Genomic DNA, 16,565 nt, shown 5'->3' with positions numbered 1-16,565 from the left:
GCTCTTCTCACTATGCATGCTTTGGTCAGCGCATTCTTGAACTTTTAAGCATTAGGGGCTCATGGATTATGTGAGAATCTACTCCAATTATGAGGCATTGTTATATCTCTATTATTACTAAGAAGTTGTACAAGGCAATAGTATACAGATCGATGTTTTCACAAAAAATTTTCGTTTTAATTTTGGTTACCATAAACCAACTTCACAGCAACATGCAATATTTACATCTGCATTATGCAAGTTTGAATGTGTCTGGTGTCTCTATTGCTTGTGCTGTAATTTCATGTTTAATATATCATTACTACTGCTGCAAATAAATCTACTGAACTGCATGTGATATAGTTTCATTGTCAGTTGTGTGTAATCCATGCATTTGGTTGCATGTAACATAGCATCAAGTTTTAAAGTGTTGGTCCATTCAGCTTCTGACAAGGTGAACAAAATGTTTTTCTTTTCTGGTATCATTATTTGGCTCTAAGTGATAAAGCATTGTTGCCATGGATTTGGCTGTACATGATAATCCCTTGGGCTTGCAATGGGTGAACGTTCTTAGGCAACATTATCGTCAAATTTTTTCCTTTCAGAAATTTTCATGCACTCATGGCATGATGACTGCTACCAATTAACATGTATGCCCAACGTTAATGGCATGAGTAATACTTGTTTGCATGTGTAAAGAAACATTTGAAGGAGGCACCTACATTTCAACCCTTCCAATATTTTCGTTAAATGGTAAAGTACATACAGAAAGTGTTGTGTCTATTCATACCACTGGAAAAACCTTGTGCTCCCTTAATTTCATATTATTCAGGTACCCAAAGAAATTAAAAGAAAGGGTTATGATACTTTTTTAGTCAAATAGCAGTAATTTACATACTTTGTGCCCACAGTTAATCTAGGGTGTTAGACAAGAAACTTTTTTTGTTAATATTAATGATGCTAGGTTAGTATTAAGGATCCTTAAAGTGGAACATTTTTCTTTGTTCACAATGTGCTTTTATTGTTAGACTTGTGAAGCAGGATTTTTTGTTTTATGTGTCTAGCAAAAACAACACAAGTAAGAGGTTTCAGTCAATTCAATTTTTTCACAGACATGGAGATGTAAATCAGCATTACCTGACGAAAACAAAAAAAGAAAACATAAATAAACTATTTTACTAACAGAACATTACCTCGCAAACATTGTAGTCTTCACTATCTAGCAACTGGAGCAAGGTTGGTAACAATTCTGGCCAAGTTCCAAACTCTTTCTGTGCTATTGTTGTTATCAAAATACCAATCGTTGCTCGAATTAAAGCTGATGGATCGCCAATTGCTGAAAGACACTCTGCTTTTACAAACTGACGACAATCTTGTGGAAATTTTTGGTAATTGCTCTTAACATTGTTCTTCAAGATGAGGCCAGCTAGGGATCGTGTCGGTTCGTCTAAATTGTAACATTTATCAAAAATTATCTTTCGGTAAAAGGAGAAATTTCATTCCAGGCCATGACAATGTTACAATGTTACAATCATTAAATTATTTGTTGATCTTATGCTTGAATAGTTTGTATTTTAATGAACCACCAAATCTAAAAATAGATTTAAACTGCAACTTTTGCTCATCTTGATACATTAACTTGTGGTTAGTATACATTAAGCTTACTTTGGCTATTGACTTATCTCGGCTATTATTATTTTGACTATGTCCTGTCCAGTAGGTCATAAAGTTGCAAGGGAGATTAGTCTCCCTTGCCTGCACCTTTTCTCATGTACTGCATTTACCCCCCCCCCCCCCCCCCACTAATTAATGTTACAAGTGAATGGATGAGTGGATATGACATACTAATTCGATTTATCATTGTGGTCCAATAGGATGCGGACATCAGGAACTGATTGATAAATGTCTTCAATTGCAACAAAAGACAACTGGATCAAAGCCGCTGTGAAAGGGTGCAACACACTGCAAGACACTCAGAAAAGTTTCTACTAAATTGAGGATTCCCTGGAAATTTGTTTGGCTCATGTCTAGTCAGAGTCTCAACCTAGAGTACAAACAACTAGTTTTAAGGTAGCCTGGAATTTATGTTTATGAGGACACTGCACCACCTTAGTCATTCATTCAGGCAAGTAATGTGTCAATACAAGTTATTGCAATCTTGGAAACAGGTACCAGATGCTCAGGGAATGTGTATGCACAAGTCTATGAATGAGAAAAAAGCCTTTTTTACCTTTAACTTATATTATTTTTCTCCAAAAGACGCTAGTATGAACTAGCCCTTCACATAATGTTTTCAAATCTGACGATTGTAGGATTGTTACCAATGACAGCCATTTAAAGCCAACCTGTACATCCTAATAAATCCACAAACATCAGAGCCGGATAAAGAATTAGGTAAACTAATACATCATTAACTTGGTCACTTTGTAGTTTGCCATGGAATCCTTTACTGATGCCAATGAGAAAGAGATGAAACAAGCCTGCATAATTGCACTTACAAGTGAAACAGGCAATATATCATTGGCATTATTTCATTTAAAATCATTTTTCATTTTGAAACTAAAAATATGTTCCAAGTTAGTTGATGTAAATAAAAACGAAAAATTCGGAAATCAAAATTGCTCGGCTAGCCAAACTTTGGTGGAACTGGGGGAGCAGCATGATAGTTCACCTATTATCCCATTTCTCAGAATTAGGCACATGTTTGCGTGTGCAAGAAGTAACTGCTTGCCCCTGTATGACAATACTTGCTGTTCTGAGTTATCAGAAACAAACTTGATGTTTATAACATGTCTATTGCACCTGATGTTTAAGACATCTTAACCAGCAGCACTTAAGAAGAAAAAAATGTACCTTAACTGTAATGATTACTTGAATAGGAAACACGACTAACAATCTGGGTATCTCTTAAACGCCTGACACTCTGGATATTAAAGAAGACCGCTACTAATTAGCGTTTTCCTGATGCCCAGGAATATGTTGATGTACCTGACACTCACTTGCAATCAGCACATAGCCGATTCTATTATCGTATCATATAATTTTGTTTCTCATGATGGAACATAAAAGATGATGCATTAATACTCAATCCCAAATTATAAACAGTCCAATGCATGCAGAACATGTTGTACTTGCTCATTCCAATTGAAGTACATTGTTTTTGATCAACTACTACTAAGAAACTTATAGGAGTTAAATTAATTTTGTCTACCTATCACGATCAATTACAAACCGAGTTTTCTTACAGATAGTTGAATAACAACAAAATTACTCACCGATCCCCTCTGCTTTCAATTTGGTCAGAACAAATATTAAATAGTTGTTGAAGTCTGGAAATTGATTTAATGATTCCAATTTCTTTGTAAATCATAGTCAAAGAAAAAGAAAGATTATAAAAACAATTGCTTTACTCAGTCCTGGCATAATTGGTGATTATTAAATTTTTGAACATTGACATTCTGGAACTGCTCATTTATTATTTCCACAACAAACAATTTATAATTTGTAAAATTTGTTTTACTAAAAGACGATTTAAAATTTGCAAAATTGATTTTATTAAGTTCATTAATAATAATTTTAAAAACTACTTTCGAAAACCCTGAATGCTTTATTAGATTTTAAATCTCTACTTTGTACATATGTGTCAATATGTGTCAATGTGAGCCTAAGTAAGAAATAATAACGATTAAAGTCTTTCCCCATTTTGTTTTGGAACATTAACAAAATAATCTATTTTAGGGTTATTTTTTTGGTTAGGTCCTTATTAACTTGATAGGAGTTGTATATTGTGAATCTACTGAGATGAGAACCTCAAAACTATTTTCTATTGTGAATATTGTTTATGTAACTATGAGTTATGTAAATAATAATTTTCCGGAATAAAAAAGATCATTTCACATAATAATGACTCCACATGACGAAAGAAAATTTGTTATATATCATCCAAAGGGATGCTAGATGGGAAAACAAAGCTACCTAATTTGAAAAACATTAATTAAATGAGGAGCACAAGTGGACATTAAATATCGGAGTTTTAATGACTCTGTTCTGCCCAGATAATAAACGCTGTCCTGATTATGTACGGCTGCTTGCCCCGAAAATACATAAAATACATAATCAGGGCAACATAATCAGGACATACGACAGTTAAAAAATTTTATTTGGCACTTATAAAAGAAACATAATGCAGGCCAGTACAGTACCGATCGCAAGTAACTATACACAAGTATTAAACTACGGGTACAAGTAATTTCTTCCATGGGTATTCCACTAGTATGCGCTGAGTATAATGCGCGTACGAATACGTCAAAAATACTCGCACATTTTTGCTACTGTACTCACACAGTACTTGCTAGCGTGCTCGAAAGGCAAACGATATAATTAATCGAGAAACTGGTTGAGAATGCACTTGCGCCCAATATGCTTTTATGTTGGCGTTGGATTTATTGAAAAACACTATTTTTACAGTGTTATTTTCTTCGTTCATTAGTCTTCTATGTTCAATAGTGAGTTGAAGCTGGCATTGAGATTACATGCTAACACTTTAAGCCCTGCCGTTTTGTTGATATACGATGGGATCAGCAGTCCCATTTGGAACCATGCCATAGGGACCTGACACTCCAAAGACCCAGACGAGTCTAAACTGATTCGCGTTATATTCAGCTCAACTGCGGGAAAGTGCGCACCAACGCAAGCTATATTTGATAGCCAGAACGAGGGAGAACCTCAATTGCCTTACGACGGAGTCGTAACTTTCAAGCAAACGCTTTTGCTTCTGAATAAACAAACAAACCAAGGTCACTTCTGAAAAATGATTTTTAAGTCTAAAAATACCGAATGAAATTCAGTTGTCTGTGTTATAAAGATCTCCTCACTCTCTCTAAAACACGATTCTGGAGATAAATTTTTCTTTTGTGTTGAATGTTATTCTAATCTATTTATATTTTTGCAATCACATTGAGAATATTGAAATGGTTTGCTTCTGGTAATAGAACAATATAGCAGGTATCATGTTTACCAGTTATTGACATGTATTTCACAAGCTAGTGCCCAGTACAAAATTGATAAATGCTGTTAAAAAACAGTAAAAAATGTAACAATTTAGTTGAATGATATTCATTCATTCTTTTCTTTTTTATATTCGCTACTTTCAAACAACAGGTGCCCACAAAATATGTGAAAAAAATTAAAAATACAATTAAGACACATGAAACTTTGTCCTCCCCATTACTGCCGCTTATTTTATTATGCACACTATGATTGGTAAGATGAGAATGGATAATAAAATTATAAAAACATGAGAAAGAATCTTCCGTACATCGTTGTTACAGACGATCTGTAATAATTCATTATTTTGTTTACTTTTATGCATTTTTAACTAAGACGCATATCCTTGATACACGGTATTTTTTAATATAATATTTTTCATATAAGAACATAAAGCTTCATAGAATTTGGGTGCACATCATTCTCACTGGATCCAAGATTCCCTGCTGGGCACGTTTATACTTTTGGTAACTTACAAAACAATAAAATTAAATGCGATTGGCTTAATTTAGTCTCCAGAGTTCATTGTTTAATTCATGCTTGCAAAGAAAAAGGAATAATGTTTGAATTGGGTGAAGGGTCTCCTTAAGAGACAAGAGAGGAGTTGAACGTCCTCCACCATACCTTAGTTTAAAGGGGCGATTGTGGAAGTCCCATGAAATGCCACATAGTGATGGTGTCACTTTAAAAAACACCCAGTCCGGTCTGTAAACGGTTGGCGCTAGGAAGGGCATCCAGCTGTAAAACAATGCCAAAACTCTTTATTAATGGCCGTAAGAATAGTTAATCAGACAAACTGCGTAAACGGGGCTGGAACTCTAAGGAGTGAAGGTGTCGCGCACGGTAGGACAGATGTCAGATGTGAGCATCGTCAGACCGTTACCCAGCTATCACATCACAAGGTAGATAACACTAGGTTGAGGATGGCTAGTGTAAATGTTGGTACTCTGAGAGGTAGAGCAGGTGAAGTAGTTGAAATGTTAGAACGTAGATCTGTTGATATGTGTTGTGTTCAGGAAGTTAGGTGGAGAGGAGCTTCAGTGAGATTTGTGGAAGGTAGGAGGGCAAGGTATAAGCTTTTTTGGATTGGTAATAGTGATGGATATGGAGGAGTTGGCATATTCGTTGCAGAGAAGTGGGTAGAAAAAGTAATAGATGTTATGCGTGTTAATAGTCGTATTATAGTGATAAAGTTTTTGATAGGTAATAGGATTGTCACTTTTCTGTCAGTTTATGCTCCACAGTGTGGACTCAGTGAGGAAGATAAAGATAAGTTTTATGATGAGTTAATAGCAGTCACATCAAAGTTTGGAGACACTGAACTTGTCATGGTGGGCGGCGACTTTAATGGTCATGTTGGGAAGTCATCTGAAGGTTATAGAGGTGTGCATGGAGGCTATGGATTTGGAAGCAGAAATAAGGAAGGGGAGAGATTGCTTGAGTTTGGAATGGCAACGGACATGGTGGTTTGCAACACATCATTCAGTAAGAGACAGAGTAGGCTGATAACATATGAGTCAGGTGGTTGTAAGACACAGATAGATTACTTTTTGGTTAGAAAGTCAGACAAGAAAGTGGTGAAGGACGTGAAAGTTATATCGGGGGAAGAGTGTGTTTCCCAGCATAGGTTGCTGGTTTGTGATATTATCTTGAAGAGTGTCAGAGAAGCCAAGGGAAAGTACAGGCCCCGTCGAAAAGTCTGGAAGCTGAAGGAAGAGATTGTAGCAAGACAATTTAGTGCAAAAGTTCAGCAGTTAGCCTACAATAGTCAATGTGATAGTGACAATGTTGAAAGTACTTGGACTACTTTGAAGAATTGTCTTCTAGAAGCTTCTGATGATACCTGTGGGTGGACGAAAGGACCAGCTAGACATAGACAGACCTGGTGGTGGAATAATGAGGTTGACCAGTGTATAAAGGAAAAGAGGAAACTTTGGAAAGAGTGGAAGTCAGGTGGTAGTAAAAATATTTACTTAGAAGCTAAGCGTCGGGCTCGTACAGCAGTGTATAAGGCAAAATCAGAAGCAGAGAGAAACAGATTTGCAGATGTGTTAAGAAGGGAAGACCAGCGCAATGAGGTATTCAAGATAGCAAAGCAAATGAAGAAGACTAATCAAGATATTGTAGGTGAGAAGTGTATACGTAATGATGAAGGTGTTTTGGCTAGCACAGAGGAGGAGAAAAGAGTAGCTTGGAAGAATCATTATCAGAGGTTGCTTAACACTGAGTTTGATTGGGACGAGGATAATTTGTCTGATGATGATGTCGTAGAAGGGCCAGCCATGCAGATCAAGACAGAATGGGTAGTGGAGGCTATTAGGAAAATGAAGATTGGCAAGGCTGCAGGAGTATCAGGTATTGTAGCAGAGATGGTAAAAGCATCTGGATATATTGGAGTTGAGCTTATTACAAGTCTTGCTAACCAGATTATAAAGGATGGTGCTATTCCGAGTGAGTGGCAGTCGAGTGTAATAGTGAATTGTTTCAAGGGCAAGGGTGATGCATTAGAAAGGGGTAACTATAGAGGTTTGAAGTTGGTTGATCAAGTAATGAAAGTTATTGAAAGAGTGATTGATAAGTTACTTAGAGAAAGAATTGATATAGATAAGATGCAATTTGGTTTTGTTCCAGGGCGTGGCACTACAGATGCAATATTTTTACTCAGACAGCTTTAGGAAAAGTATTTAGGAAAGAGAAAGAATCTCTATTTTGCCTTTGTAGATTTAGAGAAAGCTTTTGATAGAGTGCCACGTAAAGTTATTTGGTGGGCTATGAGAAAATTAGGTGTGGATGAGTGGCTAGTTACGATGGTTCAGTCTATGTACAGCAATGCTAGAAGTCGTGTCAGGATTAACGATTCACTTAGTGATGAATTTAGTGTAAATGTTGGTGTACATCAGGGTTCTGTACTTAGTCCTTTGTTGTTTATTCTAGTCTTAGAAGCGCTGTCGATGGAGTTCAGAACAGGTTGCCCATGGGAGTTATTGTATGCAGATGATTTGGTTCTCATAGCAGAGTCGATGGAAGAATTAGTTGAAAAGTTTGAGAAGTGGAAGAAAGGACTAGAAGAGAAAGGGCTGAAGGTAAACACAGCAAAGTCTAAAGTCATGATAAGTAGCATTGCAGCCAAGTGTGACCTTGTAGTTGGAAAGTGGCCTTGTGGAGTTTGCAGGAAAGGGGTTGGTAGTAACTCAATTTTTTGTCAGACTTGCAAGCATTGGGTACATAAGAAGTGCAGTAGTATTAGTGGAAGGTTAAGAGCTGGCATACAGTTTGTATGCAAGCGTTGCAAAGGTGAGTTTATAGAGAATGAAGTATTTCCAGCTTTAATGATGTACAACAGTGGCTCGTTAGAGATAGTTAAGAACTTCTGTTACTTAGGTGATATGTTGGGCAGTGAAGGGGGTGTTGGAAGAAGTGTTACTTGCAGGATAGGTTCTGCTTGGAAAAAGTTTAGAGAGTTACTTCCTTTATTGACTAGCAGAGTCCTGTCAATTGAGGTAAAAGGTAGGTTGTATGAGGCCTGTGTAAGAAGTGTTATGTTGTACGGTAGTGAGACATGGGCAGTGAAGCAGGAAGATCTTGACCGTTTAGAAAGGAATGATATGAGAATGGTTAGGTGGATGTGTAATGCCAGTCTGAGAGACAGAAAGAGTTCAGATGAGCTAAGAAGCAGGCTAAGTCTCTGTAGAATTAAAGATGTTATCCAGATAAGAAGATTGAATTGGCTGGGGCACTTGGAAAGAATGGAGGAGGATAATTGGGTAAGAAAGTGTAGAGACTTGATAGTTCCTGGGGCAAAGCCCAGAGGCAGACCGAGAAAGACTTGGCAGGAGGTTATAAGGACAGACTTGATAGAGAGGAAGTTGAGTTTAGATCTAACACAGTCTAGATCAGATTGGAAGAGGGTCATTAATATACCCCGTCCAACCCATGCTAGCATGGAAAACGGACGTTAAGCCGAGAATGATGATGATGATGATGATGTAGCAACAAAACATTTAGCTAGGAGAAAAAAGGATTTAGATAACAGATGTAAATAGCAAAGGGTTTCCTCGTCGGTGAGAAATTAACTATATAAATTCAAAGTTATAAAGAGCCATTACAGCAACGTATGTAAACTAAAAAAAAATTTTTGCAACATAAAAAAAAAATTATGTAAAATTATGTAAAATAAAATGTTATTCCTTACGACGCGAATACGAAGTAAAAGTTTTCACAATGGGAAGGTAGAAGACAAATGTGAGCTATCGATAAAAATTACGCTATGACGAATTCCCGTTTTTTATCTTATACTCGCACACGTACTCACAAATCATTCACTTACTGTACTCGCATGCGCAAGAGGCTATACTCGAGGTTATGAAGTAGTATACTAGCCGATTACTCGTACTCGTCTTGCACTTTACTCGGCATTTAATGTACCCGTACTCGTATACTTATGAATAGTTACTCGCGATCGGGACTGTATATGTACAACAGTCTAATATCCTTTGTTACTTAAAAAAACATAATTAGAGCAGGCCAACTTAAGTACGACATAATTGGGTCGACCGGCTTTTATATTATTTGTCATCACTTCTGACAAGCAAATAGCCTTGGTGACACAGTTATTGTTGTTCTCAAATGAAACTAAATTTTTGGAAACTAAATTTTAAGATTCGCAAGTTTAATAACTTTTCCCCAAACCTTATTCCCGCAAAACGAATAATTTAATTCAATTTCTGCAAAAAATAAAAATAAACCCACCCATCCACAAAATCTAGTTACTTCAAAGTATATTATGTTGAAATGTACTCACAAGAGGAGTTTATACTAAGAATTATGTCGATAATTTTTTTATTTCGCTATGCCTGGTTTTCAATGGTGTTCTATCTTGGAGAGAAAAAAGGCATGTGACAATAATTCGTCAATGGTTCATTCACAAAAGTTCACAGAAAATGCCAATCACAACCTGTCTAAGTCAGCCATTATATCCAGGGTACATAATCCGGCAACCACGACATAATCAGGGCAAAAAAAACATAATCAGATCATGCATACATAATCCGGCCGACCTGTTTATAAAAGGGCTGTTTTTGCAATCTGGGCAGAACACTCTAGCTCTTCTACACAGCTGTTTCGAAGCGGACAAAAATGTTACGAAAAAATAATTCGAATTACCCTCTCAGTTAAAACAGGATATCTCAAGAACGAAATAAAATTTTTATATTCTGTAAAAAGAATAATAATCTTGGATAAATTGTCCATATTATTAAAAGAAAAAAATTTTTGGACACCTGTCCGAAATTGGTATATTTAGGCCAAAATGTCTAAAAATGACTTAAAAATTATCATTTAGATCAATGTCTTCCACAATATCTCTAGAATAAAGTTAAGGAAACATGTTTTTTATGGTCCAAAGGTTAGGTTAAATATCTGGAATAAAAATTAATTTATTTTATTACTGTCCGAAATTGTCCAAAGGGTTATTTTTGGGCCAAATGTGAGACCTATGTGAAAAACGGCCTTTAGAGCCTCAATGTATGCTTAAAGTTTGTTTATTAACTGAACAAAAAACATTACTTTGGATTCTAAGGCCATTAAAGATGTTGTAGATGACAGATTAGTCTGTCCGAAATTGTCCAAAGGGTTATTTTTGGGCCAAATGGGAAAAATTATTTGAAAAACGACCTTTAGAGCCTGAATGTATGCTTAAAATTCGTTTATTAACTGAATAAAAAACATTACTTTGGATTCTGAGGCCATTAAAGATGATGTAGATGTAATATTTATCTGTCCAAAATTGTTCAAAGGGTCACTTTTGGTCCTAAGGGTTTTCAGGCCAAATATGTGACATCATACATTAAATAAAACGTCATTCAGAGTCGACAGTTCAACATTCTAGTTTATCATGCTAGTAGAAAATAACTCAAGTTGTGCATAAATAGTTTATTATATACATTAAATATATACAAAGCAATCATGTTGTGTTTCTTTATAAATTGTATAAAATAGCACCCAATCTTGTGATAAAGCCAAGATTAGCTAGCTAGCCATAAACATCTTTGATTTCAACAATTTTATCTTGAAAAAGCCCACCAAAGTCTTAACTAAATATAAAAAAGAAGTATTAAGTGACTTAGCTACAAAACACGATGCAAAATGCAAAACTGTAGGACCAAAAAATAGCTACTCTTTACAGAAAAATACAAAACAGAAGAAAAAAGAAGTTTTACAAGCTATAAAACAATTTCTTAAAACCAAGGGTGATCTTATAGCAAAAAAATAATATTAAAATCCCTGCAAAATAAATTAGTTTACTGTTTTTCCCTTACCTCGTGCTCTGCCAAACTTTAGCTAGCTTCAAAATTGCTAAGACACCGTTGTCTCGCTTATTCCAACATTTTCAAAAAATCCCGGTTTCGGATTAGGATGCCCGGGTCGAGCAATCAAGTCAAAAGTAAACACCGGGTTGCCGTAATTTTGCTGGGAAAAACCATACCTACCAAAACATTAAACGCCATCACTGTGACTTGCTTAGAAGTTTAGATAATTATTTAATTAGACAGAAAAGGGATCACACTACATCAAATCGCCGTGCACCACTTTGGCAACTTTTTCTCCTCTTTTTTAGTGCCTAAAGAAGACTTTAACTTAAAATTTAAGTAGGTTATAGTTTGCGAGACGAACGGTGCACGGTACCGGCCAATAGAACCATGTTTCCAGGCCCCCCATACCAATTTTCAAGTCCATAGCTAGTAGCGCGACGTTGGCACAAGGTTGGAAAGATGGTATACTTTCGCCAAAAATAATGTTTTTTTTTAGTTTTGTGTGTTTTGTTTGACGAAATAACTCGAAATTTATAAAACACATGTATAACATATTTATATATTTAAAAAGGGGAAAAGTAGATCGTTTTAATACTTTTTAATGCAGTAAAATTAAAACAACACAAAAAAAGTTTCAATAATTTAAAAAATGATAAAAATACAAAATTTCCAAAAAAATTGTGGAAGCCATCTTAATTTTGTCCGCGGTTTGACCGTAGCGAAACAGCCGTGTCTATCTAATTAACAACATGATGCACACCTTTATCATTCAACCATCAGACAAAACGAATTAGTAAAAATTTATGGGCTTCAAAATTCCCTAGCTTTATTTGAATTGTACATAAAAAAATTCATACTGAGAGATACTCACTATTAAGATAGCTAGCTAGATAGCTAGCTGTGACCGTAAATGTTAAAACCAACACACAGTAGTTCCCCTGTTAGAGAAACGTTTTAGAGATGAAATTATCAAGATTGAAAAGATACTTGTTGTACTGCCCGTTGAGTCTCAGTGTTTGGACTCTGGCTTTCTTTAAGCAGTTGTAAAATTTGTTCCAAGCCTTGCTGGTCAGGCTGCCAATTTAGCGCCTCCATCTTGTTTCGCTCTTTCGAAAGACTGAAGGAGGTTTGGATAAACAAGTCAAAGCATGGTTTTTAGGAAGCAAAAATATGCTGGAGTCGCGCGCTTTTTGTGACCCGGAAGCATTCCTGAGCCCCTGTGGCTAACATATCCAGTGTGAACCTCATCAGAACGAATATCCTTTATAGCGGATATCTTTACAAAGAACATTTTCTTTGGACCGGATGAACTGACGGCCAAACTCTCATAATAAGACTTCTAGTTAGCAAACACTTTATAGGAGTCGCCTTGTTGTGGATGTCGTTTTAAGGTTGAATTTGCAACAGCCCATAGAAGTGAACCCTTCATAGCGGAAACAACCAACAATGTGTTTATAAAACAATTCTTGTCTTGTTTTGAGGTTTATTTATATTTTACTTAAATAATGTTTTACTTTGTGGGTTTTTAAATTAAATATAGCGAATTTAATACAAACAATATATTGTCTTTAGGCTCGTTTTTTCCCCAAAGCCTCTTAAACACAGTTGTCAATTTACATGAACACCCAAGAGCAACTTTTTATAGCAATATGAACCATTTTGGGAAGAACCTCTGTGAAGCGCATACAAGTGAAAGAGAGGTTTCCCTGTACTCCTAGTACGTCATTCTTGTCCCCAGGGTTTTTGCCTCAAGTCGAAGCTTACTTGACGGCATCGGCGAATAGGCTCTGCGTGAAGGCTTCACTTCATTGATCCGTTGCAAAAACTGTTGTTCGCTTGTCGTTTGTATTATGAACGTTTTCCGCAAAATCTCCACAAAACAAGCTAGAAAAACGATTCATCCCTTTTGTGTTTTCCACTAAATGTACAAAAAACCGAGAAGTCGAAACATTTATAAAAGATAGCGAAACTAAATATAGGGGTTAAATAGCAAATCTGCTATAATCAGTGACTTATCGAGAACCTTTATTGTCTCTTTTTTATATCTGGATGACGGAAAGAGACATCAGAAGCTGGGAACGAGGTTTTTGACTTATTCACAGTGATGCTGCGACTCACGATTCAACACACAGGGGTAGGTTAAACAGCAACCATGTCGCCAGGGCTTTTTGTCTCCTATGAGCTCGGCGCTTATTGATAGGTCTGACAAAGAAATTGTCTGGCAGTCTGTTATGCAAAAAGGGACCACGTCCTGGAATTGAGTCCATAAACTCGCGAAATTTTTTGTATAAATTTTCGCAAATCTACAAATTGAAAAATTTTCGCGAGATAAATTTTCGCGAAATCTGATATTGGAAAGTTTTGGCGAGATAAACTTTCGCGATTCGTGATTTTGAACTTATTTGTTATGTCCTTTTATAAAAAAGTGGCCTATATTCCTTATGATAGAAAAAGGAAGATATGTTTTTTAACGATGTAATTTTATTTCTTATGGTATGTAAAAACTTCTATTTACAAATTGGGTTTATCGTCAAAATCACAAAAAAGATCAACACATTTCTAAGCTCGTCTTCTTTCGGCTACCATGCATCGTTGTATCGTCATCTTCGCCAGTAACTCGGCTATAAGCATTCCGCTCCTCTTAATCAAATCTGCAAGCGACGTCCAGATTCAAAGCCACTAAGGTAGGGTCTTGTTCGATCAAGGAATCAATATCATGGAAAGGAACTATCATCGGTAGCTAACTTAATCCAAGTACAATGGCGTCGCATATTCTAGCAGCTTTCCATCCATTAATAATGTCTTTACAATCGGCTGATGTTATGTAGTTGTAAAACGCAATCACCCAACCATGCAAAGGCTTCAATGTTGAAAGGTGCACTAACGACTTGCCTGACTCCAACTCGGTAGCAATTTGGTCGGCATACCAATTATTATACCAATTATTATTTGCGATAAACCGTTTGGCACTTCCATTTACAGTTAAATCCAGGTTTTGGTAAAATCGTGTACATTGGTAACCAAAACCTTGTTTTCTCAAAGAACCTCCTTAACTTCAGTCATCTGCCCTGTGAAGACATACATTATGACCAGAGCCATCTGGTCACCGCCGACGTTTTGCGATTCGTGTACGTTTTCGACATATGGTACAATGATTTCTTTTAAGAATTTTACGGATTCCTTCCTGTTGGAAAGGTGTTTCTCATTTACACTCAGTGAGAAATCAACTGGAAATTTATAACGAGGCAAACTTTGTGTTGTCTCACCTCCATAAATCAGTTGAATTGGTAGAAATTCTCCCAATAGAGTGTATTGCTTCCACACTGGACAAGCTTTAGGGGAGTCTGATCGAAGTTTATTATCAAGGAATCAGGAATCGCATACTTCTCTACCTTCGAAACAATTTCATACAGAAAAATGTATTCGATCTTTTTTCGTACTGCTGTTGGAATACTTTGGCTGATGTCTTTCGGCGTCGGGAAAATCCCATTCGACGAAATAAACTTTATGCCCAGGAGGAAGAGTCGACATCTATATCACCGATAACGCCTGGGTATTTTCTTAACAATTCTTTGGCGGCAGCATTAGCAACAGACCAGGTGATGACAGCACCGCGGTTACTCATGCCTTGAATGCAGCTTTGCACCATTAAATCGAATTTCCCCAATATTAAAGTTCTCCCAGGTTTCGATTCGTATTTTGAGATGGATTTCTTTGGTTCGACGTGTTTCTTTTTTGTTCCTGGAGTTGTTCTCATATGTTTTCTTAAATTCTCCCACTGTACTCTCTTTAAGCTTAGGAAATTCCATAATAAATTGTCGTACCGTGGCTGCATTTCCATTCTCAGAGGCATATTTTTATATGGAATATCGTTTTTTATCGGTCCATTTAATGTAGGTAGAAGACGAAGACTGAAGTTTTACAGTTTCTTCTTTCACTAACGAAAAATCGACTGCACCAAGGACGGTATTATTTTCGTTACACATTCTGGCTCTTTGCAGATCTTTTTGTCTCCATTAGCGTTCGAATTGTAGAGACTCTACTGTATTTGGAAAAACCGTAAGAATTCCATTTAGCTGATAACTCGTGCGCTTGTTTCAAAGTCAATATGATGATCAAAGAATTTGACGCCGCTGTACTTGGATTTCATTACTACAAAAATATTGGTCTCTAAAGCGAGGGGGAATTGCTTTTGACATTTTTGCGATTAAGACTTGTAAGGAAGATGACAAGCATTAGCCGCGTGAGCTCTCCAGAGTGCTTAAAATTTATACTGGATAGGGGAAATAGAATATCAGCAGTATGAGCATCTATTCACGAAAGAAGATTGGTTCAAAGTGGCTTGTAAATTCCATACAGTATAGTAGTTCAAATGTGTCCCACCTTAAAAAACAAACAATGGCTCGTTTAATGGAAATTGTAGAGACTGTTTACAGTGAACCAAACCCACCAACCATCTTAGGCTCGATTTTGTTTGGTGACGTCGAGGTATCATTAACATTAAATGAGACTGCTGATTCAATGGAAACTGTAATTGAAAAAAAGAAACCAAGAAAGGCAAAACAGCCGAAGTCATTATATTCGAGACATGTTTCGTCGTGAAGATACAATAAGGTAAACAATAAAAGAAAAAGATTGTTGTCCTTAATTAATTTTTTTTAAATACATACGTTTGAAACATCATTGCTTTTGTTTACTTCTAAGTTCCTGCAAGTTCCTTGGTTCTTGGCGCCAGTTGTCTCTTTTTTATATCGGGAGGGCAAGCTAAGTGAGGGTGAGTCAAGAAATAACCTTTAAAACCAGAATTTTCTTTAAAAAATTTTAGTGGATAAACTTTCGCAATCGACAATTTAGAAAGTTTGTACTGAATAAACTTTCGCGATTGGCTTTTTTTAAAGTTTCGCAAGACAAATTTTAGCAAAAAAGTCCAAAAAACGGGGTAGTAGGGTAATTATAATTTTGGGCATTTTTAAAACGAGGGCGAACATATTTATTTTATATTTATTCTTGTTTACAATCTTTCTGTGATTTCAGCATAAAACCCACTTTGTTTAGAAACTGTCAGTATACAATAATGCTATTTAAGAATACTCCATTACTTGTTAACAAGTCCTGGAAACGAGGTTGATTACTTCGCACTTTTTATCAGAAATGTTTGCAATTCCGTTCTTTTATCCCGCAAACGATTTCTTTTATAAAGCATTCTTAGAACATTTGCGACAGATTGCA

The 16,565-nt window shown here is 36.2% G+C and overlaps 1 protein-coding gene and 1 long non-coding RNA gene across 2 annotated transcripts in view; both read right to left on the bottom strand.

Moving 5' to 3' along the window:
• LOC130629579 (transportin-1-like) overlaps nt 1-12,475 on the bottom strand; it is a 28,285-nt gene extending 15,810 nt beyond the window's left edge. The window contains exons 1-3 of the mRNA XM_057442833.1: nt 12,324-12,475; nt 3,255-3,336; nt 1,173-1,426 (exon numbers count right to left, since the gene is read on the bottom strand). Coding sequence (XP_057298816.1) covers nt 1,173-1,426; nt 3,255-3,336; nt 12,324-12,431 — 444 coding nt within the window. The 5' untranslated portion in view covers nt 12,432-12,475. The remainder of the gene's footprint in view (nt 1-1,172; nt 1,427-3,254; nt 3,337-12,323) is intronic.
• Nucleotides 10,942-12,317, bottom strand: LOC130629581 (uncharacterized). Its single transcript, XR_008981986.1, has 2 exons — nt 11,343-12,317; nt 10,942-11,117 (listed from the first exon to the last, which is right to left on the bottom strand). It is a non-coding gene; the product is annotated as an uncharacterized LOC130629581 (long non-coding RNA).
• Nucleotides 12,476-16,565: the final 4,090 nt, after the last annotated feature.

The sequence above is a fragment of the Hydractinia symbiolongicarpus genome, chromosome 2 (genome assembly GCF_029227915.1).
Source record: "Hydractinia symbiolongicarpus strain clone_291-10 chromosome 2, HSymV2.1, whole genome shotgun sequence".
Lineage (NCBI taxonomy): Eukaryota > Metazoa > Cnidaria > Hydrozoa > Anthoathecata > Hydractiniidae > Hydractinia > Hydractinia symbiolongicarpus.
The sequence above is the reverse complement of the archived record's forward strand: the minus strand, read 5'-3'. Positions and strand labels throughout refer to the sequence as shown.